The sequence below is a fragment of the Coregonus lavaretus genome, assembly GCF_964263955.1.
Source record: "Coregonus lavaretus genome assembly, chromosome: 18".
NCBI classification, from domain to species: domain Eukaryota; kingdom Metazoa; phylum Chordata; class Actinopteri; order Salmoniformes; family Salmonidae; genus Coregonus; species Coregonus lavaretus.
In genome coordinates, this window is record NC_140005.1 from 27,588,395 (window position 1) to 27,616,172 (window position 27,778).

The 27,778-nt window shown below is 43.7% G+C and overlaps 1 protein-coding gene across 1 annotated transcript in view; it reads right to left on the bottom strand.

Annotated features, from left to right (window-relative positions):
* The window catches only part of LOC311145993 (bridge-like lipid transfer protein family member 1), a 154,292-nt gene that overhangs the window by 79,657 nt on the left and 46,857 nt on the right, over positions 1-27,778 (bottom strand). The window contains exons 24-32 of the mRNA XM_084182417.1: positions 24,939-25,264; positions 24,508-24,755; positions 24,077-24,311; positions 23,415-23,903; positions 22,974-23,247; positions 21,884-22,021; positions 21,716-21,786; positions 14,897-15,067; positions 14,553-14,673 (exon numbers count right to left, since the gene is read on the bottom strand). Coding sequence (XP_084038543.1) covers positions 14,553-14,673; positions 14,897-15,067; positions 21,716-21,786; positions 21,884-22,021; positions 22,974-23,247; positions 23,415-23,903; positions 24,077-24,311; positions 24,508-24,755; positions 24,939-25,264 — 2,073 coding nt within the window. The remainder of the gene's footprint in view (positions 1-14,552; positions 14,674-14,896; positions 15,068-21,715; positions 21,787-21,883; positions 22,022-22,973; positions 23,248-23,414; positions 23,904-24,076; positions 24,312-24,507; positions 24,756-24,938; positions 25,265-27,778) is intronic.

Consider the following 27,778-nt stretch of genomic DNA (forward strand, 5'->3'; position numbering starts at 1 on the left):
TGTAACGCGCTGCAAGTCCTGCCTCTCCCATCTCCTCATTGGTTTTTAGGAGCATCTACCCACGTGGGTGATTGAAAGATGAACTGAGGTCTACGCTCCAGTTCAGTTGGTTGTGGTAATGCACCAAAAGTTGGTTGCCAACCGCCATATAAAGTCCAAAGAAGAAGCAGCCTGAAGGAGGAGAGATTACTAGAAAACAAACTTTTACCGTTTTATCTGTGGATTAATTGTCAGAGTAGAGGACCTTGTGCATTTCAGGTAAAATAACAACCAAATGTTTATATCCCAGGACAAATTAGCTAGCAACAGCAAGCTAGCTAGCTAAATTGCCATAAATGTTTCATGTGTTTCGACCTGTCCTGAAATTAATATAATTGGTTCAGAGTTTGTTTTGATATTTAAACCTGCGTGTCCTGATCGCGTCTGGTGTGGGGGGACAAAAATCAACTTGCGCGCGTGCTGTCATGTAAGACCCGGGTTCGATCTAGGGCTGTATCACAACAGGCCGTGATCAGGAGTCCCATAGGGTGGTGCACAATTGGCCCAGCGTCGTCCAGATTAGGGGAGGGTTTAGCCGGGGGGGCTTTACTTGGCTCATCTAGCGACTCCTTGTGAGGGGCCGGGCACCTGCAGGCTGACCTCGGTCATCAAGTGAACATTGTCCTCCGACCCAATGGTGCGGCTGGCTTCCGGGTTAAGCGGGTGGGTGTTAAGAAGCGCGGTTTGACTCGACCTTCACCTCCCGAGCCCATTGGGGAGTTGCATGAGACAAGATCGAAATTGGGGAGAAAAAGGGGGTAAAATATATCCTCCAAAAAGAAGAAAAAAAATTACATTGCGCCTGGATCCACATTGGATCTAATATCCCTACCAAATTGATATTCATCATCTGTTGTTGTCTGTTTGATTTACAGCAGGGTCTGTAAAGAGAAAGCATCAAGGTAATGTTTTCATGCCTCGGATTGATCACTGAGTCTACTGTGTGCAATTGTGTAGGATAGACTATTGCACAACACCCAATGCTATTCCTATGAATTATGCTGCATATAATGACAACAAATTACATAGCCTAGTGGGCTTATTCACAATATGATCTGGTAATGAAATAACATGACAAATACATTTTGTTTTCCATGTTACACCTGAAATTTTAAACAATACAAGGGGCTTGAAGTAGCCTACTTGAATTTGAATTTGGAGCTCAGAAATTAAAGTACTGGTATAGGCCTACTTAGAAAATCAGTCATTTTCTCACTTGGTGCTTGAAAAGTTCTTGTAATTATTGTAGCCAATTTGTAAGTTCTCCTGCTTCCTTACAATTAACTGTGATTTCATTATTGATCAGTGTTGCTCTACTCTGTTGCGGTAAAACCATGTGTTGCGCTAAAACCATGTGCGGTTATTATGAGGACGACAACATCTAATGCTGGCTTCAACTTGGCTTTCCATACAAATCCTTCCATTAAAGGATGAACTTGGCTTTTGGTCACTTTCTCATTATAAAAACAGCAATGGTGATATTCAAATGGTGAGATTAATGCTACCGCTATTCATGGCTTTATTATGTGTGCCTGCGCCAGCCATGCATGCATCCAATCTATTTAGTCAGGCAATGTCCACATTATTCTCACATATTTTACGATGTAATAATGATTAGAATATCAATGCATTGGCAAGGCCTAACAAATGCATTATTCTTAGTGGTAATGGCCTACTTTTTTGGACACTTTTCGCATGTTTTTCTGGGGGGTGGGTTTCTATATTAGGCCCTATTTGTACAATTAGACCACTGAGTGTACCAAACATTAAGGACACCTTCCTAATATTGAGTTGCAACCCCCCGGAAAAGATGAGACTCTCACGAACACAATGATATTCTCTATGATGCCCCCCTTTGCCCTCAGAACAGCCTCAATTCGTCGGGGCATGGACTCTACAAATTGTCGAAAGCATTCCACAGGGATGCTGGAAGATGTGGACTCCAATGCTTCCCACAGTTGTGTCAAGTTGTCTGGATGTCCTTTGGGTGGTGGACCATTCTTGATACACACGGGAAACTGTTGAGCGTGAAAAACCCAGCAGCGTTGCAGTTCTTGACACAAATCAGTGCACCTGGCCATGGCCGCGGGATGTAGTTTGGGGGTGGGGGTGCTGTAAAAAAAGTTGACACCTTAACACGCGGTCGTAAATTAGGCAGGAGGGGAATCTCTCCCTTGCTCTTCAGTATTGGAATTGGAATGTGCTTTGTCTACAGAATACTTTTGCCGACAAAACTATAACGTCCAAAAAGTAAACACTGGAACAATATTTCTAACATCCGAATGTTTGGAATGGTCAGTGGGGATCTAAAGACTAATCATGTCATATTGTTTATTATTTTGTGATGTCATTACAAATGTTATAACGAAAATACTGTAATTTGGAAAGTATACACACTTTATCTGTCAAGTTTACATCCAATATGTTGTGTACAGTGGGGGAAAAAAGTATTTAGTCAGCCACCAATTGTGCAAGTTCTCCCACTTAAAAAGATGAGAGAGGCCTGTAATTTTCATCATAGGCACACGTCAACTATGACAGACAAAATGAGAAAAAAAATCCAGAAAATCACATTGTAGGATTTTTAATGAATTTATTTGCAAATTATGGTGGAAAATAAGTATTTGGTCAATAACAAAAGTTTCTCAATACTTTGTTATATACCCTTTGTTGGCAATGACACAGGTCAAACGTTTTCTGTAAGTCTTCACAAGGTTTTCACACACTGTTGCTGGTATTTTGGCCCATTCCTCCATACAGATCTCCTCTAGAGCAGTGATGTTTTGGGGCTGTCGCTGGGCAACACGGACTTTCAACTCCCTCCAAAGATTTTCTATGGGGTTGAGATCTGGAGACTGGCTAGGCCACTCCAGGACCTTGAAATGCTTCCTTCGTTGCCCGGGCGGTGTGTTTGGGATCATTGTCATGCTGAAAGACCCAGCCACGTTTCATCTTCAATGACCTTGCTGATGGAAGGAGGTTTTCACTCAAAATCTCACGATACATGGCCCCATTCATTCTTTCCTTTACACGGATCAGTCGTCCTGGTCCCTTTGCAGAAAAACAGACCCAAAGCATGAAGTTTCCACCCCCATGCTTCACAGTAGGTATGGTGTTCTTTGGATGCAACTCAGCATTCTTTGTCCTCCAAACACGACCAGTTGAGTTTTTACCAAAAAGTTATATTTTGGTTTCATCTGACCATATGACATTCTCCCAATCCTCTTCTGGATCATCCAAATGCACTCTAGCAAACTTCAGACGGGCCTGGACATGTACTGGCTTAAGCAAGGGGACATGTCTGCACTGCAGGATTTGAGTCCCTGGCGGCGTAGTGTGTTACTGATGGTAGGCTTTGTTACTTTGGTCCCAGCTCTCTGCAGGTCATTCACTAGGTCCCCCCGTGTGGTTCTGGGATTTTTGCTCACCGTTCTTGTGATCATTTTGACCCCACGGGGTGAGATCTTGCGTGGAGCCCCAGATCGAGGGAGATTATCAGTGGTCTTGTATGTCTTCCATTTCCTAATAATTGCTCCCACAGTTGATTTCTTCAAACCAAGCTACTTACCTATTGCAGATTCAGTCTTCCCAGCCTGGTGCAGGTCTACAATTTTGTTTCTGGTGTCCTTTGACAGCTCTTTGGTCTTGGCCATAGTGGAGTTTGGAGTGTGACTGTTTGAGGTTGTGGACAGGTGTCTTTTATACTTATAACAAGTTCAAACAGGTGCCATTAATACAGGTAACGAGTGGAGGACAGAGGAGCCTCTTAAAGAAGAAGTTACAGGTCTGTGAGAGCCAGAAATCTTGCTTGTTTGTAGGTGACCCAATACTTATTTTCCACCATAATTTGCAAATAAATTCATTAAAAATCCTACAATGTGATTTTCTGGAATGTTTTTTCTCATTTTGTCTGTCATAGTTGACGTGTACCTATGATGAAAATTACAGGCCTCCCTCATCTTTTTAAGTGGGAGAACTTGCACAATTGATGGCTGACTAAATACTTTTTTTCCCCACTGTATATAATATGGAGAACTATGAGAGTATTTTTGTTAAGATAGGAATGTGATTTTAGTTTTCTAACGAGATCAGAGGTTTTCATATAAGCTATGCACGGTGACTAGCCACGCCCCAAGTGAGCTCAGAGATCGTGTCAGCAAGTAGGAACGCCCCTTTTACCAGAGTGAGTGCATAAAAAGCCTTCGTAACGAAATTTACATTAGACCAGAAAGCGTGGAGCTGTGGCTACACGGCTGAAAATGGTTAGAACTTTGAATCTTCAACACGAGGTGAAGAAGATAAACTCACTAGATCGGAACATTGCCAGTCTGCAGCTGGGCGTGTAAAGTGATCTAGAACTTTGACTAACCACACGAGGTGGGAAGGAGAAAATCCCATCTCAGACAATCACTGGTGCATCTGAGTATCTGTTCTATTTGAACACTCTACTCCAAGCCAGGACAACTCAGAAGGACATTGTGACCTCTGGTGGACAAGCAGAGCCTTACACCGAAATGGGTGCATTAAGTGTATGTATTCTGTGTTATTATTTAGTTAGCTAATAAATAAATAATTAAGCCAATTTGTGTAGTGCTAAATCATAAGTAAGGCTGGGGTTCTTGCGGATCCAAGAATTCTATGACCGTTCAGAATGAGACTGATAAGACGTAATGACTGATACATTGACTGTTTTATACATTTTGATAGGTAAAGAACTTTTAGAGTTTAATTCGGGAGATGGTAACTATAAAAAACGTATTCCGTGGGGCCCCACATCCTAATGAGTTGTTACATGATTAATTTCATAGAGTAACAATTAAACATAGTTAATTAATTCGATAGATAACGGTCATCAGATTAATAAAAGTCACGACACGACAGCAGGCAAGATTTGCTTATAATTCCCATGCCATTATTTTATACTAAGAACCATACAATTAAACATAACTGAATAAAATGGAAAGGATATTTTTCCCCGAACGATTTGAGGGCGTGCACACATGCGTGCGGCTATTCTGTGTTGAGCAGTTTAAAAGAAACAGGTCCTCCTATATGCTTAATTTAGAGTTATTTATGCAACTTCAGTTAAGATACAAACGTTAGGCTATATGTTTTGATTTCTAATATATTCTAAGGCTGCATGATGCGACAAATGATGATTTGAAAAAAGTTGCATGAAAGAGAAGCGCTCTGCTCTGTTTCTTGCGCAGGCTAAGTTTGGTAGGCTACTAATGATCATCAGAGGCATCAGAGCGCAGTTTTGGAGAAGCCTAGTTACCATGACTGAATGGTCACATGGAATTTGACTGCGGCCATGACTCCTGACTGCTAGTGTGGCGGTAATACGGTCACCATAACAGCCCTACGCCTGGCATCTATTTCCATACCCGGTGCACACACTTCATCAGTCTTCATCAGATACTAGAACAGCGCCGGAAGAAGATGGCTGCCGTTTTACAGCCCTCTAACCAATTGTACTACTATGTGTGTTTTTCCGCGTTATTTGTAATTTATTTTGTACATAATGTTTCTGCCATCGTCTCTTATAACCAAAGAGAGCTTCTGGATATCAGGACAGCGATTACTCACCTCGCGTTGGACGAAGACTTTTTCTTCAACGAGGCGTTCGCGAAGGATATTCTACAGACTCCCGACAAGGCCCAGATCCCCGTCATTCGCGTGAGGAAGAGACGGAGATATCGTGGGCGCAGATCCGGGTGCCTTGTAAGGATCCGACGGCGAACGAGTAAACTGCCTCTCCCATCAATCCTATTAGCCAATGTTCAATCTTTTGAGAATAAAATGGACGATTTAAGATTACGGTTATCCTACCAACGGGACATTAAAAACTGTAATATCTTATGTTTCACGGAGTCGTGGCTGAACGACAACAATGACAACATTCAGCTAGCGGGCTATACGCTACATCGGCAGGACAGAACTGCAGACTCTGGTAAGGCAAAGGGTGGCGGTCTGTGTATATTTGTAAACAACAGCTGGTGCACAAAATCAAATACTAAGGAAGTCTCTAGGTTTTGCTCGCCTGAGGTAGAGTATCTTATGATAAGCTGTAGACCACACTATTTACCAAGAGAGTTTTCATCTATATTTTTCATAGCTGTCTATTTACCACCACAAACCAATGCTGGCATTAAGATTGCACTGAATGAGTTGTACAAGGCCATTAATCAACAGGAGAACGCTCATCCAGATGCAGCGCTCCTAGTGGCCGGGGACTTTAATGCAGGGAAACTTAAATCCGTTCTACCTCATTTCTACCAGCATGTTAAATGTGCAACCAGAGGGGAAAAAACTCTAGACCACCTTTACTCCACACACAAAGACGCATACAAAGCTCTCCCTCGCCCTCCATTTGGCAAATCTGACCATAACTCTATCCTCCTGATTCCTGCTTATAAGCAAAAACTGAAGCAGGAAGCACCAGTGATTCGGCTAATAAAAAAGTGGTCAGATGGCGCAGATGCTAAGCTACAGGACTGTTTTGCTAGCACAGACTGGAACATGTTCCGGGATTCTTCAGACAGCATTGAGGAGTACACCACATCAGTCACTGGCTTCATCAATAAGTGCATCGATGATGTCGTCCCCACAGTGACCGTACGTACATACCCCAACCAGAAGCCATGGATTACAGGAAACATCCGCACTGAGCTAAAGGGTAGAGCTGCCGCTTTCAAGGAACGGGACTCTAACCCGGACGCTTATAAGAAATCCCGCTATGACCTCCGACGAACCATCAAACAGGCAAAGAGTCAATACAGGTCTAAGATTGAATCATACTACACTGGCTCTGACGCTCGTCGGATGTGGCAGGGCTTGAAAACTATTACAGACTACAAAGGGAAGCACAGCCGCGAGCTGCCCAGTGACACAAGCCTACCAGACGAGCTAAACCACTTCTATGCTCGCTTCGAGGCAAGCAACACTGAAGCATGCACGAGAGCACCAGCTGTTCCGGACGACTATGTGATCACGCTCTCCGTAGCCGATGTGAGTAAGACTTTTAAGCAGGTCAACATTCACAAGGCCGCAGGGCCAGACGGATTACCAGGACGTGTACTCCGAGCATGTGCTGACCAACTGGCAAGTGTCTTCACTGACATTTTCAACATGTCCCTGACTGAGTCTGTAATACCAACATGTTTCAAGCAGACCACCATAGTCCCCGTGCCCAAGAACTCTAAGATAACCTGCCTAAATGACTACCGACCCGTAGCACTGACGTCTGTAGCCATGAAGTGCTTTGAAAGACTGGTCATGGCTCACATCAACAGCATAATCCCAGAAACCCTAGACCCACTCCAATTTGCATACCGCCCCAACAGATCCACAGATGATGCAATCTCTATCGCACTCCACACTGCCCTTTCCCACCTGGACAAGAGGAACACCTACGTGAGAATGCTATTCATTGACTACAGCTCAGCATTCAACACCATAGTGCCCTCTAAGCTCATCACTAAGCTAAGGATCCTGGGACTAAACACCTCCCTCTGCAACTGGATCCTGGACTTCCTGACGGGCCGCCCCCAGGTGGTAAGGGTAGGTAACAACACATCTGCCACACTGATCCTCAACACGGGGGCCCCTCAGGGGTGCGTGCTCAGTCCCCTCCTGTACTCTCTGTTCACCCATGACTGCATGGCCAGGCACGACTCCAACATCATCATTAAGTTTGCCGACGACACAACAGTGGTAGGCCTGATCACCGACAACGATGAGACAGCCTATAGGGAGGAGGTCAGAGATCTGGCCGTGTGGTGCCAGGACAACAACCTCTCCCTCAACGTGACCAAGACAAAGGAGATGATTGTGGACTACAGGAAAAAAAAGAGGACTGAGCACGCCCCCATTCTCATCGACGGGGCTGAAGTGGAACAGGTTGAGAGCTTCAAGTTCCTTGGTGTCCACATCACCAACGAACTATCATGGTCCAAACACACCAAGACAGTCGTGAAGAGGGCACGACAAAGCCTATTCCCCCTCAGGAGACTAAAAAGATTTGGCATGGGTCCTCAGATCCTCAAAAAATTCTACAGCTGCACCATCGAGAGCATCTTGACTGGTTGCATCACTGCCTGGTATGGCAACTGCTTGGCCTCTGACCGCAAGGCACTACAGAGGGTAGTGCGTACGGCCCAGTACATCACTGGGGCAAAGCTCCCTGCCATCCAGGACCTCTATACCAGGCGGTGTCAGAGGAAGGCCCTCAAAATTGTCAAAGACTCCAGCCACCCTAGTCATAGACTGTTCTCTCTGCTACCGCACGGCAAGCGGTACCGGAGTGCCAAGTCTAGGTCCAAAAGACTTCTCAACAGCTTCTACCCCCAAGCCATAAGACTCCTGAACAGCTAATCATGGCTACCCGGACTATTTGCACTGCCCCCCCACCCCATCCTTTTTACGCTGCTGCTACTCTGTTAAGTATTTATGCATAGTCACTTTAACTTTACCCACATGTACATATTACCTCAACTACCTCAACTAGCCGGTGCCCCCGCACATTGACTATGCAACGGTACCCCCCTGTATATATAGCCTCCCTACTGTCACTTTATTTTACTGTATATATAGCCTCCCTACTGTCACTTTATTTTACTTCTGCTCTTTTTTTCTCAACACTTTTTTGTTGTTGTTTTATTCTTACTTGTTTGTTTAAAATAAATGCACTGTTGGTTAAGGGCTGTAAGTAAGCATTTCACTGTAATGTCTGCACCTGTTGTATTCGGCGCATGTGACCAATAAAATTTGATTTGATTTGATTTGATTTTGATCAGTCACTCATTCACAATTGGACAAGCGCTTGTTAATACTCAATTTTCTCAAGTATTTTCAATTTAATCTGGTCTTTACATATAGCCTACTAATATATGTGAGGAATTATTTTTTATTTAGAATGGCCCACAAAAAAAACACAAGAAATTAGGCCATAACCTTCATTCACTATTCGATTGCAGGCTATGTGCAGTTACTTTTTTAATATGCCAGGTAGGCTACACCATTTGTAAAGCGGATGAATGTGCTTAATTATAAAGAGTTGAGTAATAAATATAGCAGCACGAGAAAGCTGGGATCTGCTTTTATAAAATAGTGGCCAGTCAAAACTCTTATAAGAACATGTTTCACTAGGCTCTGTAGGCTATGGGTTCTCCAACCATGTTCCAGGGGTATTGGGCCTATAGGCTATGTTTGAAGTTATTTGGCCACTTCAGTTGTGATACAAACCTTAGCAAAACATATAGGCCTATGGGCTAGGCCAAATGATGCACGCAAATATGATTTGAAAAAGTCGCAAATAAATTCACAAGTTATAATATTCTCACCATTCAAACTATTCTCAATTTAATCTTGTCTTTACATATACTAAACAATATGTGTGAGAAAAAAAAGACATCCGTATGCACTTGAATAGCAAATGGAGGACGCTTTTCCCGCAGTTAATTTTCATGCCAGCCAGGTAGGCTACTTCGGTTGTAAAGCGAAGCAATGTGCTTAATATTAGGAAAGTTTAGAAATGAATATAGTAGGCCTATCCCAGTGGTCATCAACCTTTTCTAAGTCAAGATCACTTTCGCAGTCAAAAAGCAATCCGAGATCTACCGCTCAGATTTGTTTTTAAACATGACTTAAAAAAATGTAACATTAAGCTAATAAAAACAGCTCTGTAAGAATGGGGTTTGAGCAGTAGGCCAAATACATTCTCACAGCATATTGACTATATGCCTGGCCTGGTAATATTGTTCTTCCCTGACCATATACAGCTGTAGAAAAAATTAAGAGACCACTGCAAAATTATCAGTTTCTCTGGTTTTACTATTTATAGGTATGTGTTTGGGTAAAAATAACATTTTTGTTTTATTCTATAAACTACTGACAACATTTCTCCCAAATTCCAAATAAAAATATTGTCATTTAGAGCATTTATTTGCAGAAAATGACAACTGGTCAAAATAACAAAAGATGCAGTGTTGTCAGACCTCGAATAATGCAAAGAAAATAAGTTCATGTTCATTTTTAAACAACACAATACTAATGTTTTAACTTAGGAAGAGTTCAGAAATCAATATTTGGTGGAATAACCCTGATTTTCAATCACAGCTTTCATGTGTCTTGGCATGCTCTCCACCAGTCTTTCACATTGATGTTGGGTGACTTTATGCCACTCCTGGCGCAAAAATTCAAGCAGCTCGGCTTTGTTTGATGGCTTGAGACCATCCATCTTCCTCTTGATCACATTCAAGAAGCTTTCAATGGGGTTCAGGTCTGGAGATTGGGCTGGCCATGACAGGGTCTTGGTCTGGTGGTCCTCCATCCACACCTTGATTGACCTGGCTGTGTGGCATGGCGCATTGTCCTGCTGGAAAAACCAATCCTCCGAGTTGGGGAACAATGTCAGAGCAAAAGGAAGCAAGTTTTCTTCCAGGACAACCTTTTATGTGGCTTGATTCATGCGTCTTTCACAAAGAAAAATCTGCCCGATTCCAGCCTTGCTGAAGCACCCCCAGATCATCACCGATTCCCCACCAAATTTCACAATGGGTGCGATACACTGTGGCTTGTAGGCCTCTCCAGGTCTCCGTCTAACCATTAGACGACCAGGTGTTGGGCAAAGCTGAAAATTGGACTCATTAGAGAAGATGACCTTACTCCAGTCCTCTACGGTCCAATCCTTATGGTCTTTTGCAAACCTCAGCCTGGCTCTTCTTTGCTTCTCATTGGTGAAGGGCATTTTTCTAGCTTTGCACGACTTCAGCCCTGCCCCTAGGAGCCTGTTTCGAACTGTCCTCGCCGTGCACTTCACCCCAGCTGCCGTTTGCCGTTCTTTTTGTCGGTCACTTAATGTCATCCTACGGTTCTTGAGTGACATTCAAATGAGTTGGCGGTCATCCCGGTCAGTAGAGAGTCGTTTTCGCCCTCTGCCGGTCTGTAGCTTTGTTGCCCCCAATGTCTGCTGCTTGACCTTGTTCTTATGAACCGCCGTCTTTGACATTTTAAGGATGGAAGCAACCTGACGCTCACTGTATCCCTCTGCCAGTAAAGCCAGAATTGAACCCTTCTTTTCCTCACTCAAAACATTCCTTTTCAACTCTTTTGGCATGGTCAATAGTTATTTTTTGATTAATATTACTTTTGAGGTACTATTAGCACTATTTTTGCCATTCAGCTGGTCCTATTGCAAGAGGATAGTGATGACCACAGCAGTGGTTTTTATACTTTTCCTCGTTAAATAATATTTGGTTCAGGTGATCGCCTAATCAGTACTTAATTCAGTAAAATTAGGTGTGCCTGTGTTGGAATTCAACAGACACTGGAATGGAATGGCTGTCATACATGTAGAGATGCAGATTTAAGAAATATTTGCAGTGGTCTCTTAATTTATTCCACAGCTGTATATTTCAAAACTCAAGCTTTGATTACAAAATAGATCAGTTGGTGTAGCACTTGCGAGGCACAGCGAACAAATAATTAGCTTTTTTACACTAGGTCTAATCATGATGTCAGTGTACTTCAGTTCGGAAAGTCGGCAGTCTAGAAAGATGCCATTGTTTCCGACTAGGAATTCCAAGTTGGATGACCATTCAAAATTAATGACCATCAGAGGCATCTGAGCGCAGTTTTGGAGAAGCCTAGTTACAATGACTGAACATTCACATGGAATTTGGCTGCGTTCATTATGCCTGACTGCCGGTGTGGCGAATACACTGAAACTGTGAGTGAGTTTATCAGGAAGTGTATAGGTGATGTTGTGCCCACGGTGACTATTAAAACCTTCCCTAACCAGAAACCGTGGATAGATGGCAGCATTCGCACTAATCTGAAAGCGCGAACCACCGCATTCAACCATGGCAAGGTGACTGGGAATATGGCAGAATACAAACAGTGTAGCTACTCACTCCGCAAGGCAATTAAGCTGGCAAAACATCAGTATAGAGACAAAGTGGAGTCGCAATTCAATGGCTCAGACACGAGACGTATGTGGCAGGGTCTACAGACAATCACGGACTACAAAAGGAAAACCAGCCACGTCGCCGACACCGACGTCTTGCTTCCGGACAAGCTAAACACCTTCTTCACCTGCTTTGAGGATAACACAGTGCCACTGACGAGGCCCACCACCAAGGACTGTGGCCTCTCCTTCTCCGTGGCCGAAGTGAGTAAGACATTTAAGCGTGTTTACACTCGCAAGGCTGCCAGCCCAGACGGCATCCCGAGCCGCGTCCTCAGAGCATGCGCAGACCAGCTGGCTGGTGTGTTTACGGACATATTCAATCTCTCCCTTTCCCAGTCTGCTGTTCCCACATGCTTCAAGATGGCCACCATTGTTCCTGTACCCAAGAAAGCAAAGGTAACTGAACTAAATGACTATCGCCCTGTAGCACTCACCTCTCATCATGAAGTGCTTTGAGAGACTAGTCAAGGATCATATCACCTCAACCTTACCTGTCACCCTAGACCCACTCCAATTTGCTTACCGCCCCAATAGATCCACAGACAATGCAATCGCCATCACACTGCCCTATCCCATCTTGACAAGAGGAATACCTATGTAAGAATGCTGTTCATTGACTATAGCTCAGCATTCAATACCATAGTACCCTCCAAGCTCATCATTAAGCTCAAGGCCCTGGGTCTGAACCCCGCCCTGTGCAACTGGGTCCTGGACTTCCTGACGGGCCGCCCCCAGGTGGTGAAGGTAGGAAACAACATCTCCACTTCGCTGATCCTCAACACTGGGGCCACACAAGGGTGCGTGCTCAGCCCCCTCCTGTACTCCCTGTTCACCCATGACTGCGTGGCCAAGCACGCCTTCATCAAGTTTGCAGACGACACAACAGTAGTAGGCTTGATTACCGACAATGACGAGACCGCCTACAGGGAGGAGGTGAGGACTCTGGGAGTGTGGTGCCAGGAAAATAAACTCTCACTCAACATTAACAAAACAAAGGAGATGATCGTGGACTTCAGGAAACAGCAGAGGGTGCACCCCCCTAACCTCATCGACGGGACCGCAGTGGAGAGAGTGGAAAGCTTCAAGTTCCTTGGCGTACACATCACCGACAAACTGAAATGGTCCACCCACGCAGACAGTGTGGTGAAGAAGGCGCAACAGAGCCTCTTCAACCTCAGGAGGCTGAAGAAATTCGGCTTAGCACCTAAAACCCTCACAAACTTTTACAGATGCACAATTGAGAGCATCCTGTCGGGCTGTATCACCGCCTGGTACGGCAACTGCACTGCCCGCAACCGCAGGGCTCTCCAGAGGGTGGTGCGGTCTGCTGAACGCATTACCGGGGGCAAACTACCCGCCCTCCAAGACACATACAGCACCCGATGTCACAGGAAGATCATCAAGGACATAAACCACCCGAGCCACTGCCTGTTCACCCCGCTATCATCCAGAAGGCGAGGTCAGTACAGGTGCATCAAAGCTGGGACAAAGAGAATGAAAAACAGCTTCTATCTCAAGGCCATCAGACTGTTAAATAGCCATCACTAACACATTAGAGGCTGCTGCTGCCTATTGAAATCACTGGCCACTTTAAGAAATGGAACACTAGTCACTTTAATAATGTTTATATATCTTGCACTACTCATCTCATATGTATATACTGCATTCTATTCTATAATATTCTACTGTATCTTAGTCCATGCCGCTCTGTCATTGCTTGTCCATATATGTATATATTCTTAAATCCCATTCCTTACTAGTTTTGTGTGTTTTAGGTATATGTTGTGAAATTGTTAGATATTACTTATTAGATATTACTGCACTGTCGGAGCCAGAAGCACAAGCATTTAGCTACACCCGCTATAACATCTGCTAAACACGTGTATGTGACCATTAAAATTTGATTTGATTTGATAGAGTCACCATAACAGCCCTATGCCTGACATCTACTACCATGCCCGGTTCAAAAGGCACTTAAATATTTTGTTTTGCCCATTCACCCTCTGAATGGCACACATACACAATCCATGTCTCAATTGTCTCAAGGCTCAAAAATCCTTCTTTAACCTGTTTCCTCCCCTTCATCTACACTGATTGAAGTGGATATGACAAGTGACATCAATAAGGGATCATAGCTTTCACCTGGATTCACCTGGTCAGTCTGTCATGGAAAGAGCGGTGTCCTTAATGTTTTGTACACTCAGTGTAAATTATAATTATTGAGGTCCTTGAAAATGTAAATTAAGTGCTTGAAAAAGTCCCTGAAAGTCCTTGACTTGCCAATGTTTGTATGAACCCTGCTTAAAATATGTATAGTCCTAGGCCGATGTTGTTGTATAGGTGGAGTTAAGGGCCAATTTGTATATATTCACTTTTATTCCTCTAAGTACACATGTGGAACAGCATGAAAATCATTTTTATTTTGTTTCAAACCATTTTGAAATGTTGATCCCAATGTCACCTATTGGCCCCATTATTTATAGAAAGACCCTTATAGTGCCCGACTGTTGGCCAGATGTACTCCTTGGTGAGGTTTACTTACGGATTCAGTCACAGTGGACTTGCTGATCTGATAGGCTTCGATTAGGACCTTCCCATGCAGGTCATCCAGAATGGCTGCAGGGTGACGTATACTGACGTAGTGGACCATGGACTCAATGTATCTGTAATAACACCCCATACATTGTCACTGATATTCCTGTAATATGACAAGGAGAGTAGCTGGGCACAGTTGCTGTGGGGAGACACTGATTGCAGATGGAAAGCCAATATGGTTAGCATTTTCTATGATGAGCTGGTCTATAAGATTACCTATAACAGTATTTTTTCAAAAACCTTTGGTGGCTATGGCATACTAGAACTTAGTATAAACCCAGTTGCTGTTACCTGTCCAGAGCTTCAGCCACTAGAGGGGTGAGCACCACATTGATGGCCCCCTTCACCTCCACGATGGCGGTGGTTCTGGTCTGGGAGAGGGGCTGCTCCAAGGTCCAGTCCTCAGTGGTGGTGTCGTCTGTGTTCTCCATCGCCTTCTTCTCCAGAGGAGTGTATGGTTGGCTATAGTCACATAGAGAGAGATGCAGTTACAGATGTGTGTGTGTGAGAAACACACAGAGCAGACCATAGAGATCCTATTAAATGAGTTCTATATGTCATTATATGGAGCAGACACGAACACACATACACTGAGTGTACAAAACATTAGGCACACCTTCCTAATATTGAGTTGCACCCCCTTTAGCCCTCAGAACAGCCTCAATTCATCGGGGCATGGACTCTACAAAGTGTCGAAAGCGTTCCACAGGGATGCTGGCCCATGTTGACTCCAATGCCTCCCACAGTTGTGTCAAGTTGGCTGGATGTCCTTTGGGTGGTGGACCATTCTTGATACACATGGGAAACTGTTGAGTGTGAAAAACCCAGCAGCGTTGCAGTTCTTGACACACTCAAACCAGTGCGCCTGGCACCTACTATCTTAACTCTGTTCCAGTGTTGTAGAGTCCGGTCTGGAGACCACATATTGAGTGTCTCTGTCTTGTCTCGGTGTCGGATACATTTTCTCTTCCCAGGACCAGCCGAGACCAGCGGAGTAAAAAACTCATAATTATCATCTTCCATTCAGTCAGTGCATAAAAGCGCTTCGCTAGGCCAAATATAGCATATATACTCCTTTCTTGAAACATTAATATCTTATCGCCTATTGAAACCTGGGATTCCTACTTTACTCGTAACATTACTGTCCTTTAGTTTCAGTGAAAAAGATCCTCAAACTTTGTCAGAATTTCCTTGACTCACTGGTAGGGAAGAGTCGGGGAAATTGTTGGAAAGTTGCATGCTCACTATTAGTAAGGGACGACGGGGAAATTGTAACAGTCTTTATATCTATTATAGACATGTTTGCGCAGTGGCGAACCTATTGGACCTAGGCCTTCAGTGTCTGACAGGCTTGTGATGCTGAAAGGACAACAACTGTAATACCAGCACACTCATGTAAGAGAGTGCACTTTTTGTAAAACACAAAGGGCCAGTGGTGTAGTGGAGGCTATACGCAGGTATAGGCCCTATACCCACTTTGTTCTTCAGTGGGCATTGCATATACTCACTTCTTAATCCCTTCTGTTGCATCTCAAAGTAGTGTAGTGGAGGTATACAACTTATTAATTATGTAGCACAATAGTGAAATCATGCACAAAGTAGCCTACACAATCGCAAATCACGTGAAATATATATTCACATGCGCGCAGCACCTAGTTTCAGTGGAATATCATCTGCAGGCAGCAAAAGCGCGCAGCTCTCAACTGGTTGTCGCATGGAGCAGCTCACAGAAGAATGACATCAGTAGCCGGTAGGTAGGAAAGACGTTTCAACTTATGATATCTACCAGTAAATGCTAACTAAGGCAACAATGGGTATGCAAACCAGGTATTGAAATGCTTGGTTAGACGCACAATTCAGTCATCATGCTCTGTTGGCATTATAGAATGATATAATGCTGATTTGTATCAAAGGGGAGGGCATTTGTTTTGCTCAATTGAATTAAAAAGGGAAACTACACCCTCCAAAAATATTTATTTTAAATTTTTCCCAGACCTCAAAATGTTTTTCCTGATGTGGTTTAACCATTGTTGTGGACTTAGATCATCACATTCTTGACGTTTATAAAAATACATTTTGAGAGTGAAAATCTGAAAAATCTATAGGAAAACATAGGATTTTTCACACAGGGTGCCTTTCCTTCACACAGGACCCACTTCTCCAGGCACCACTACACCACTGCATAGGGCCGATGGAACGTCAGCAGTCCATTCACACGGACATAATAAGCCAGTAAGTCCCAATCATAAGAATACAAAAACACAATCATTAGGCTAAGCATTTCCCAATCAAAATGTACAACTATTACTTTCCATTGCAAAAAACATTTCATGTTTAGCACACAAAGTATCCGGTGATCTAAAGTTTAAATGCAACAATGTTTCACACACATAAGTTATTTTCAAAGAGATGGCTAACAGCAGCATGCACGTTTCAATAAAAAACACAGTTCCACTCACCAGATGATGATCATTTCAAACTTAACTTCTTGTTGAAAGTTATTATTGAAAAAGGAGAACCTAACAAATTAGCAAAAACATCCTCTTCGATAACACCTACTGCGGACGCTGCAAACTAGCCTACAACAACAGCAAGCTACCTAGACCGTGGGAAAACTACTGCTCGCTATTGCACAGTGACCTGTTGGTCTTCCAGAAGGCAGAAGTTTCCATACGTTTTGTAAAAACGGTCCCACCCATTACAAGTCAATGGGATTAGTTGATTCCACTCCAAAACTTTGCCCTAATACAGTTGAATGGCAGATGCTTCTGATGGCCTAGCAAATGGCTGACATAGCTAGCTTTATACAACGGGTGGGTCTAATTCCTGAATGCTGTTTGCTTAAAACCACATTCCAGCCGGTGTCTATTCCAAAAGTTACCACCGGCTAAATCTATGACAATAAAATGCCTATTTACTCTGTTCCATCTGACTGCGCAATCCACTGTCTCATCAGCCCAGCCAGGCAATTTATAAACTTAATCTCCAATATAAAAAGCATCTACAGTGAGGGAAAAAAGTATTTGATCCCCTGCTGATTTTGTACGTTTGCCCACTGACAAAGACATGATCAGTCTATAATTTTAATGGTAGGTTTATTTGAACAGTGAGAGACAGAATAACAACAAAAAAATCCAGAAAAACGCATGTCAAAAATGTTATAAATTTATTTGCATTTTAATGTGGGAAATACGTATTTGACCCCTCTGCTAAACATGACTTAGTACTTGGTGGCAAAACCCTTGTTGGCAATCACAGAGGTCAGACGTTTCTTGTAGTTGGCAACCAGGTTTGCACACATCTCAGGAGGGATTTTGTTCCACTCCTCCTTGCAGATCTTCTCCAAGTCATTAAGGTTTCGAGGCTGACGTTTGGCAACTCGAACCTTCAGCTCCCTCCACATATTTTCTATGGGGTTAAGGTCTGGGGACTGGCTAGGCGTAGTGTGTTACCAATTGTTTTCTTGATGACTATGGTCCCAGCTGCCTTGAGATCATTGACAAGATCCTCCCATGTAGTTCTGGGTTGATTCCTCACCCTTCTCATGATCATTGCAACTCCACAAGGTGAGATCTTGCATGGAGCCCCAGGCCAAGAGAGATTGACAGTTATTTTGTGTTTCTTCCATTTGCGAATAATCGCACCAACTGTTGTCACCTTCTCACCAAGCTGCTTGGCGATGGTCTTGTAGCCCATTCCAGCCTTGTGTAGGTCTACAATCTTGTCCCTGACATCCTTGGAGAGCTCTTTGGTCTTGGCCATGGTGGAGAGTTTGGAATCTGATTGATTGATTGCTTCTGTGGACAGGTGTCTTTTATACAGGTAACAAGCTGAGATTAGGAGCACTTCCTTTAAGAGTGTGCTCCTAATCTCAGCTCGTTACCTGTATAAAAGACACCTGGGAGCCAGAAATCTTTCTGATTGAGAGGGGGTCAAATACTTATTTCCCTCATTAAAATGCAAATCAATTTATAACATTTTTGACATGCGTTTTTCTGGATTTTTTGGTTGTTATTCAGTCTCTCACTGTTCAAATAAACCTACCATTAAAATTATAGACTGATCATTTCTTTGTCAGTGGAAAACGTACAAAATCAGCAGGGGATCAAATACTTTTTTCCCTCACCGTACATATGGGATAAACAAAACATACAGTCAAAAACACAATAGGAAATCTATATACAGTGTGTGCAAATGTAGTGCGTTATGGAGGTAGGGCAATTAATAGGCCATAGTCCAAAATCTCTGGGTATCTCAGACGATATGAAAGAGAGGTTGAACAGGCTGGTAATAGGGGTTGCGACAATTTCGGCGGCTAATTTTAGAAAGAAAGGGTCCAGATTGTCTAGCCCAGCTGATTTGTAGGGGTCCTGATTTTGCAGCTCTTTCAGAACATCGGCTGTCTGAATTTGGGTGAAGGAGAAGCGGGGCTAGAGCTGGTGGCCGGGGTAGGGGTAGCCAGGTGGAAAGCATGATAAGCCGTATCAAAATGCTTGTTGAAATTCTCGATTATCGTAGATTTATCGGTGGTGACAGTGTTTCCTAGCCTCAGTGCAGTGGGCAGCTGGGAGGAGGTGCTCTTATTCTCCATGGACTTTACAGTGTCCCAAAACTTTTTGGAGTTAGTGCTAAAGGATGCAAATTTCTGTTTGAAAAAGCGAGCTTTTGCTTTCCTAACTGATTGTGTATATTGGTTCTTGACTTCCCTGAAAGTTGCATATCGCGGGGTCAGTTCGATGCTAATGCAGTACGCCACAGGATGTTTTTGTGCTGGTCAAGGGCAGTCAAGTCTGGGGTGAACCAGGGGCTATATCTGTTCTTAGTTCTGAATTTTTGGAATGGGGCATGCTTATTTAAGATGGAGAGAAAATCACTTTTAAAGAACAACCAGGCATCCTCTACTGACGGAATGAGGTCAATATCCATCCAGGATACCCGGGCCAGGTCAATTAGAAAGGCCTGCTCGCTAAAGTGTTTTAGGGAGTGTTTGACAGTGATGAGGGGTGGTCGTTTGACCGCGGACCCATTACGGACGCAGGCAATGAGGCAGTGATCGCTGAGATCCTGCTTGAAGACAGCGGAGGTGTATTTAGAGGGTAGATTACTCAGGATGATATCTATGAGGGTGCCCATGTTCACGGATTTAGGGTTGTACCTGGTAGGTTCCTTGATAATTTGTGTGAGATTGAGGGCATCTAGTTTAGATTGTAGGACGGCCGGGGTGTTAAGCATATCCCAGTTTAGGTCACCAAGCAGTACGAACTCTGAGGATAGATGGGGGGCAATAACTCACATATGGTGTCCAGGGCACAGCTGGGGGCTGAGGGGGGTCTGTAGCAAGCAGAGACTTATTTCTGGAAAGGTGGATTTTTAGAAGTAGGAGCTCAAACTGTTTGGGCACAGACCTGGATAGTATGATAGAGCTCTGCAGGCTCTCTCTACAGTTGATTGCAACTCTGCCCCCTTTGGCAGTTCTATCTAGACAGAAAATGTTGTAGTTGGGGATGGAAATTTCTGAATTTTTGGTGGCCTTCCTAAGCCAGGATTCAGACACTGCTAGAACATCAGGGTTGGCGGAGTGTGCTAACGCAGTGAATAACTCAAACTTAGGGAGGAGGCTTCTGATGTTAACATGCAAGAAACCAAGGCTTTTACGGTTACATAAGTCAACAAATGATAGCGCCTGGGGAGTAGGAGTGATACTGGGGGCTACAGGGCCTGGGTTAACCTCTACATCACCAGAGGAAAAGAGGAGGAATAGAATAAGGATATGGCTAAAGGCTTTAAGAACTGGTCTTCTAGTGCGTTGGGTACAGAGAATAATAGGGGCAGATTTCCGGGCGTTGTAGAATAGATTCAGGGCATTATGTACAGACAAGGATATGGAAGGATATGAGTACAGTGGAGGTAAACCTAAGCGTTGGGTAACGATGAAAGAGATAGCATCATTAGGTGTCTTGGAGGGCGGGTAGTTTGTCCCCGGTAATGCATTCGGCAGACCGCACCACCCTCTGGAGAGCCCTGCGGTTGCGGGCGGTGCAGTTGCCGTACCAGGCGGTGATACAGCCCGACAGGATGCTCTCAATTGTGCATCTGTAAAAGTTTGTGAGGGTTTTACAGATACAGAACAAAAAGACTGAACGACTGGGTCACCTCTCTGGCAACCAAACCAATAGAACGAACGACCAGCCGGCTTGGGTAGCAACCCTAGATTTATGTTGTGACTATATCTTGTGGAAGGATGAAATAGTATAAATAAATCTATCAAAATAACGTTTTTAATGAAAATATGTAAATCCTTATTTGAATATGTTGGTAACCTGTTGTATAAAAATGATAATGACCTCGAAGCCGGTGTTTGGAGGATATATTGGCACGGTTTGCCGGCCCTCGACGAACACCCAAGCCAATATATCCTCCAAACACCGGCTTCTCGAGCATTATCACTTAAATATTTATCTCCCCAGAGACCACCAAAGACAAATCCTGTTTGGATATTTTTTTCTCTTCAGTGTTAACCCTGTCACAATCATGTTTCGTAGCTCTACGGTCAACATCATGGCTCTAACATGCAGTGTCAACTTTGGGACCTTATATAGAGAGGTGTGTGCCTTCCCAAATCAAGTCCAATCAATTGAATTTACCACAGGTGGACTCCAATCAAGTTGTAGAAATATCTCAAGGATGATCAATGGAAACAGGATGCACCGGAGCTCAATTTCGAGTCTCATAGCAAAGGGTCTGAATACTTATGTAAATAAGGTATCTGGTTGTTGTTTTTTTATACATTTGCTAGAATTTCTAAAAATCTGTTTTCGCTTTGTCATTATGGGGTATTGTGTGTAGATTGATGAGGATTTAATTTAATTTTATCCATTTTAGAATAAGGCTGTAATGTAACAAAATGTGGAAAAAGAGGTCTGAATACTTTCCGAATGCACTGAAGTGGATTTAACAGGTGACATCAATAAGGGATCATAGCTTTCACCTGGATTCACCTGGTCAGTCTATGTCATGGAAAGAGCAGGAGATCCTAATGTTTTGTATACTCAGTGTATATGATGCACACGCACACAGTCAACAAAGGCAAGCAAAATAAATTCTAAATACTTGTTTGTGTCTCCCATCAATGAAAGGCCTCTGTCAAGTAGAGAGCTGGCAGAGAGGCCTTGTTTCACCACCTACAACATAAGAGAAAGGGTTAAGACCTCAGGGTACTCCATGGATGAACAGACACACACAGTAACACACACTGTCTATACAGAATGTGTTTCTTACCTTAAAGCTGGGAACAGAGAGCTGGTCGAAGGAGGCGGAGCTCTCCTCACTGGTTGGCGTGTCCAGGTCCAGGGGGCGATGTAGTGAGGACTTGGAGGTCCTCTTATTGGTGGGCTGCTTCTGAGACCAGTTGGACACCTGGGGTGTATTCAGAAGACGGTCAGAAGGTTGAAGATGTAATGAATAGAGCTGTCATGATTCCCTATTCCCCCTGACAAACAATGAGAGGTATAGGTTTGCAAAACTACCGGTAATTTACAAAAGTTACCCACATTTTTGGTAACTTTGGTAATCTATGGCAATCTATAGTCATTTTGGAAATGTATTCTTGAATTACTTTTAAAAAAGGTATTCATATAAAGTATAATTTTTTTTATATCTGTGTCCATATTGTCCATGAGTTTCTAGTGGATAGGCAATATGGTTCAATTCAACTTCACTAAGTTGATATGAAAGTTACCAGTAATATACCCTCCCTTTGCAACCCTATACAGGGGTGTCACATTGATGTGCAATACATGTCTTAGTTTTCCTATCTAATCCCATAATAATAATAATAATAATAATAATAATAATAATAATAATAAGAGTTCAGGGATATTTTATTTATTTATTTCACCTTTATTTAACCAGGTAAGCCAGTTGAGAACAAGTTCTCATTTACCACTGCGACCTGGCCAAGATAAAGCAAAGCAGTGCGATAAAAACAACAACACAGAGTTACATATGGGGTAAACAAAACATAAAGTCAATAATACAACAGAAAATATATATACAGTGTGTGCGAATGTAGTAAATTATGGAGGTAAGGCAATAAATAAATAGGCCATAGTGCAAAAATAGTTACAATTTTGTAATTAACACTGGAGTGATAGATGTGCAAAAGATGATGTGCAAATAGAGATACTGGGGTGCAAATTAGCCAAATAAATAACAATATGGGGATGAGGTAGTTGGGTGGGCTAATTTCAGAATGGCTGTGTACAGGTGCAGTGATCGGTAAGCTGTTCTGACAACTGACGCTTAAAGTTATTGAGGGAGATAAGAGTCTCCAGCTTCAGAGATTTCAAGTATTGTGTCTCAGCCTTACCTGGTAGTGGGCCAGGTAGCTCTGGTAGCAGGCCATGACGTGGGGCTGTCGTGTCACAAGGCCTGGCTCGGGGGTCTTCTCCACCTCCACCGAGCCCTCCTCCTCCAACCCCAGCGCCGACACAAAGGAGGCCTGCGACTGGTGGCTGGGGATGGGTTGGGCTGGCAGCGGGGGCAGCATGGGGGGCATGGGCAGGGGCCTGGGCTCTGTGATGAGATCCCCGTTTAACACATAAGTGAGGGGGCCCTCCACGCTGTGGTAGATGGAGCTGCGGCTGGAATCACAACAGATGGGTTTAACTACTGTAACCATGTGTTATTTCCCTTTTTATTTTACTAGGTAAGTTGACTGAGAACACATTCTCTAAGAAAGTAAGCGCTTAGGTAAGAGGGGGAAGGGTCGGGAAAGGAGGGGCAGTCATTTGGCAGCTACAGTACCCACCTATAGTGGTCCATGTGGTAGGGCTGCTGCTGGGGATGACACTGCATCTGCTGCTGCTGCCTCCTCTTCTTCCTCCCAGGGTAGGTGCCTGGACCATCATCGGCACTGCCGATGTGCTCAAAGTCCTCTGCTGCTGAGAAGTAAGCTTCGCTGTCGGCCACCGACATGCTGGAGTCTGCCGAGCGGTACTGGTGGAAGGTGCAGGAGTCTGCGGATGGCGTGAAGGGGAAGGAGCCGTAGCTCCGGCGGGGAGAGTCCAGGGCATTCTCGTCACTACGGGAGACCTCACTGCTGAACTGCACGCCAGCGAGGGGCGGCGGGGGCTTGTCGGTGAAGACGGCTGCCGACAGGCTCTTGGTGCTGCCCAGCCGGCCAGAGTGCATGGAGGACTGCCGCTTGAGGGGCGAGCAGAGAGGGGAGCGGAGGGAGGACCACTCCTGGGCACTGTTGGGGGAGACTGGGGAGCCCTCAGGGACATCTGTAAGAGTACTGTGGAGAGAGAAGGAGGGGTTGAGAATACCAAGAAAATGCACTTTGGAATCAACAGAAAGTCAGCTACTTCACTCTTTCGTGGGCTAGTATGTGGGCTGTTGGTGAATTGTGAATATGTGTGAGCATTGTGTATGCCTGTTGCACCCCTGGAGCACTCATCTGCTACTCACTCTGCAGTGCTTTTGCCGTTCATGGGGAACATGCGTTCCTCAATGCTGGGAGACGGGCTGTCCCTCTCCCCGGCCAGTAGGGGCAATGCTGCGCTGGAGGAACTATTTTCCTCGGAGGAGGAGGCCGAACTGTGGGAGCACGGAGGCACCTGGAGGCTCAGGTGTTGAACCCGTATTCCGGGCTCCGGGGCCGGACTGGAGGTACAGGTGTCCCTCTTCACCCCCACACCCTTACCTATAGGAGAGAATACACAGTACTGTAGGTTACGTGTGTTCCAGATATACAGATCAAAGCAAAAATAGAACAGACCAGCATCCTTGACATTTAACATAATTTTCACAGTGGACCCAGATATGACCTCTGCATTGGTCTACAGTCCCTATGAACTATAACCCTGTACCGTTTGATAAATAAATAAAAATTCCCGTACCATCGGACAGTTTGGGCGTCTCCCTGGTGACGATCCACTCTCCAGGCTGCAGCAGTGACTGGCCATAGCAAATGTCTGACTCAGCGCTGGAGGAGAAGGCAGAGCTGGAGGAGGGGGTCTTCTCCTCCAGATGGAAGAAGTCCAGGCCTGTGTTGGTGCCGCCGTAGAAACGACAGCCCCCCAGGCAGCCACACTTATTCCTGCTTCGCTTGTTACGCCCCGTCTCCTCTGGCCACAGGAACCATAGCCTGGGAGGAAGGGAAAGAAAGAGACAACGCACTCATGTCTCTGTGTTCTGATGTATGCCTGTATTATCTATGTCTGTGACTGCTGCTGGTGGTAGCAAGACCAATTTTCTCTAGGGATCCATTTCCCCCAAAATGTTTTGGGATCAATAAAGTGTATTCATTCCTTCCTTCCTCCATTCCTACCTCTTGGTGTGAGCATCATGGAGCTCCAGGAACTGCCTCTGCACCTCATACTTGGCCGGGTGGTCCGCAGCCAGTGCCACGTCAGCCGTGATCAGGGCAAAGTTGACCGAGCCAGCCTCCAACCAGAAGGATCTCCGCAGTACAGGGGGCTGGCCCAGCCCTAACCCCTGACCTGGAGTGGGCCCTGGTCGGACCACGTCTGACTGGGGCTGTTGCTGCTGCTGTTCGATATACTGATGGATATAGACGTCCTGAACCACAGCACTGATCCCTTCTCCTACCGCCTGGTTGTGCAGGTTGCAGTTGGCCAGTCGGATGGCGCCCGTCTAGGTGAAGGGAAGGCAGAAATAGAGCAGTGTTTTTCAACTCCTGTCCTCAAGCAGGACATTAGCTTTTTTTGCCAGTTGTCACTCTGGACAAGTAGGACAGATGTTTTACTTGTCCAAAAGCTCAAATAAAAAGATAGAAAGGTCTGTAACACCAGTTTTACATAATTGTATGATGCAAGGAACCACTTTACAAAATAAAATGCATTACTTTTTTACAATAGAGAAATAGATAGAAATGTAGACTACACTCTTCCTATTGGCTTCTTTGCATATTCAAGCCTGTCTCAAAATACAACACTGCCCCTTTCAGGCTCTCCTGGAGGATGATTGGCCACCCTTGGTAGCCTATAAAATATTGCAACATTACAATTGCAACCAAATACTTTTTATGTCTTTATAAAATAATTCCCTCCAGGGCTCGAAATTAAGGTCGTCCCGTCGTCCCTGGGATGATAAAAAAAAATATATACGGTTCAAAACAGACTCTGGGATCGTTCTGGGACCACAGATCCATACAAATAGTGCACATAATTTCTTTTTTTTAAAGCAATGAGGCTGATGCAACAGATCAGACCGTTTAGCTTAAGATGTTGATAACGTTTTATTTCTTCATATTATAAACTCAAAAAGTCTGTAGGCTATGCGCAAATATTCCAAAATGAAATTAGCGGGAAAACACTGTTCTCAAAAGCGCACCGCACGCGTGAGCAGTTCCATGTGACAGAGATGAAAATATCAGTTAGAAATTAAGAAAGAGGGGAGATCTAAAGATGCATCAACTAGCATGGGTTACTAATATGACTAGGATTATTAATTTGGCTACTGGACAATAAAATAATGTTGATTTGAAAACCAATAGAACAAGAGAAAAAGGATGGTTTCAATGGTTTCAAAGTGTTTACTGTGCCTTCAGAAAGTATTCACACCCCTTGACTCTTTCCACATTTTGTTGTGTTACAGCCTAAATTTAAAATTAATTAAATTGAGATTGTTTGGTTACTGGCCTACACACAATATCCATAATGTCAAAGTGGAATTATGTTTTTAGACATTTTTACAAATTGATTAAAAATGAAAAGCTGAAATGTCTTGAGTCAATAAGTATTCAACCCCTTTGTTATGGCAAGCCTAAATAAGTTCAGGAGTAAACATTTGATAACAAGTTACATAATAAGTTGCATGGACTTCCTCTGTGTGCAATAATAGTGTTTAACATGACTGCTTCATCTCTGTACACCACACATTCAATAATCTGTAAGGTCCCTCAGTCGAGCAGTGAATTTCAAACAGATTTGACCACAAAGACCAGGGAGGTTTTCCAATGCCTCACAAAGAAGGGCACCTATTAGTTTAAAAAAGCAGACATTGAATATTCCTTTGAGCATGGTGAAGTTATTAATTATACTTTGGATGGTGTATCAATACACAAAGTCACTACAAAGATACAGGCGTCCTTCCTAACTCAGTTGCGGGAGAGGAAGCAAACCGCTCTGGGATTTCACCATGAGGACAATGGTGACTTTAAAACAGTCACAGAGTTAAATGGCTGTGATAGGAGAAAACAGAGGATGGATCAACAACATTGTAGTTACTACACAATACTAACCTAATTGACAGAGTAAAAAAAACAAAAAACAAAATCTAAAACACGCATCCTGTTTGCAACAAGGCACTAAAGTAATACTGCAAAAAATGTGGCAAAGCAATTAACTTTTTGTCCTGAATACAAAGTGTTATGTTTGGGGCAAATCCAATAGCACATTACTGAGTACCACTCTCCATATTTTAAGCATAGTGGTGGCTATCATGTTATGGGTATGCTTGTAATGGTTGAGGACTGGGGAGTTTTTCAGGATAAAAAAAAGCTAAGCACAGGCAAATCCTAGAGGAAAACCTGGTTCAGTCTGCTTTCCACCAGACACTGGGAGATTAATTCACCTTTCAGAAGGACAATAACCTAATAATTATGTAAATGAGATATTTCTGTATTTCATTTTCAATACATTTGCTAAAATTTCTAAAAACAGGTTTTCACCTTGTCATTATGGGGTATTTTGTGTAGATGGTGATTTATTTATTTTGTAATCCATTTTTTAATTAGGCTGTAACACAACAAAATGTGTAATAAGTCAAGGGGTATGAATACTTTCTGAAGGCACGGTATTTATGTAATTAAAAGTCTCAATAACCTTTGGCTACATTTTCTGGCGCCTCCATGTCAGCATCGGTTTGGACACAAGGCTGTATGTAGCCAATACGCATATCACCTACACTTTGACATGTAGGCATTTTAATTATGTAGGCCTATATGAAAATTGTATTTTAATATTATTCCAATATTTTCCTCTCTGATCCAATTCTAATCGGAGTAATTGTTTGATAATGTGATTTTTGGGGGATTTTTTTTACTTGTCCATTTGGACAACTTAAATCTTTATTCTTCTTGTCCAACATTTTTTTTTTTACTTGTCCTGAACAAGATCATAATCATTAATCTCGAGCCCTGTCAAG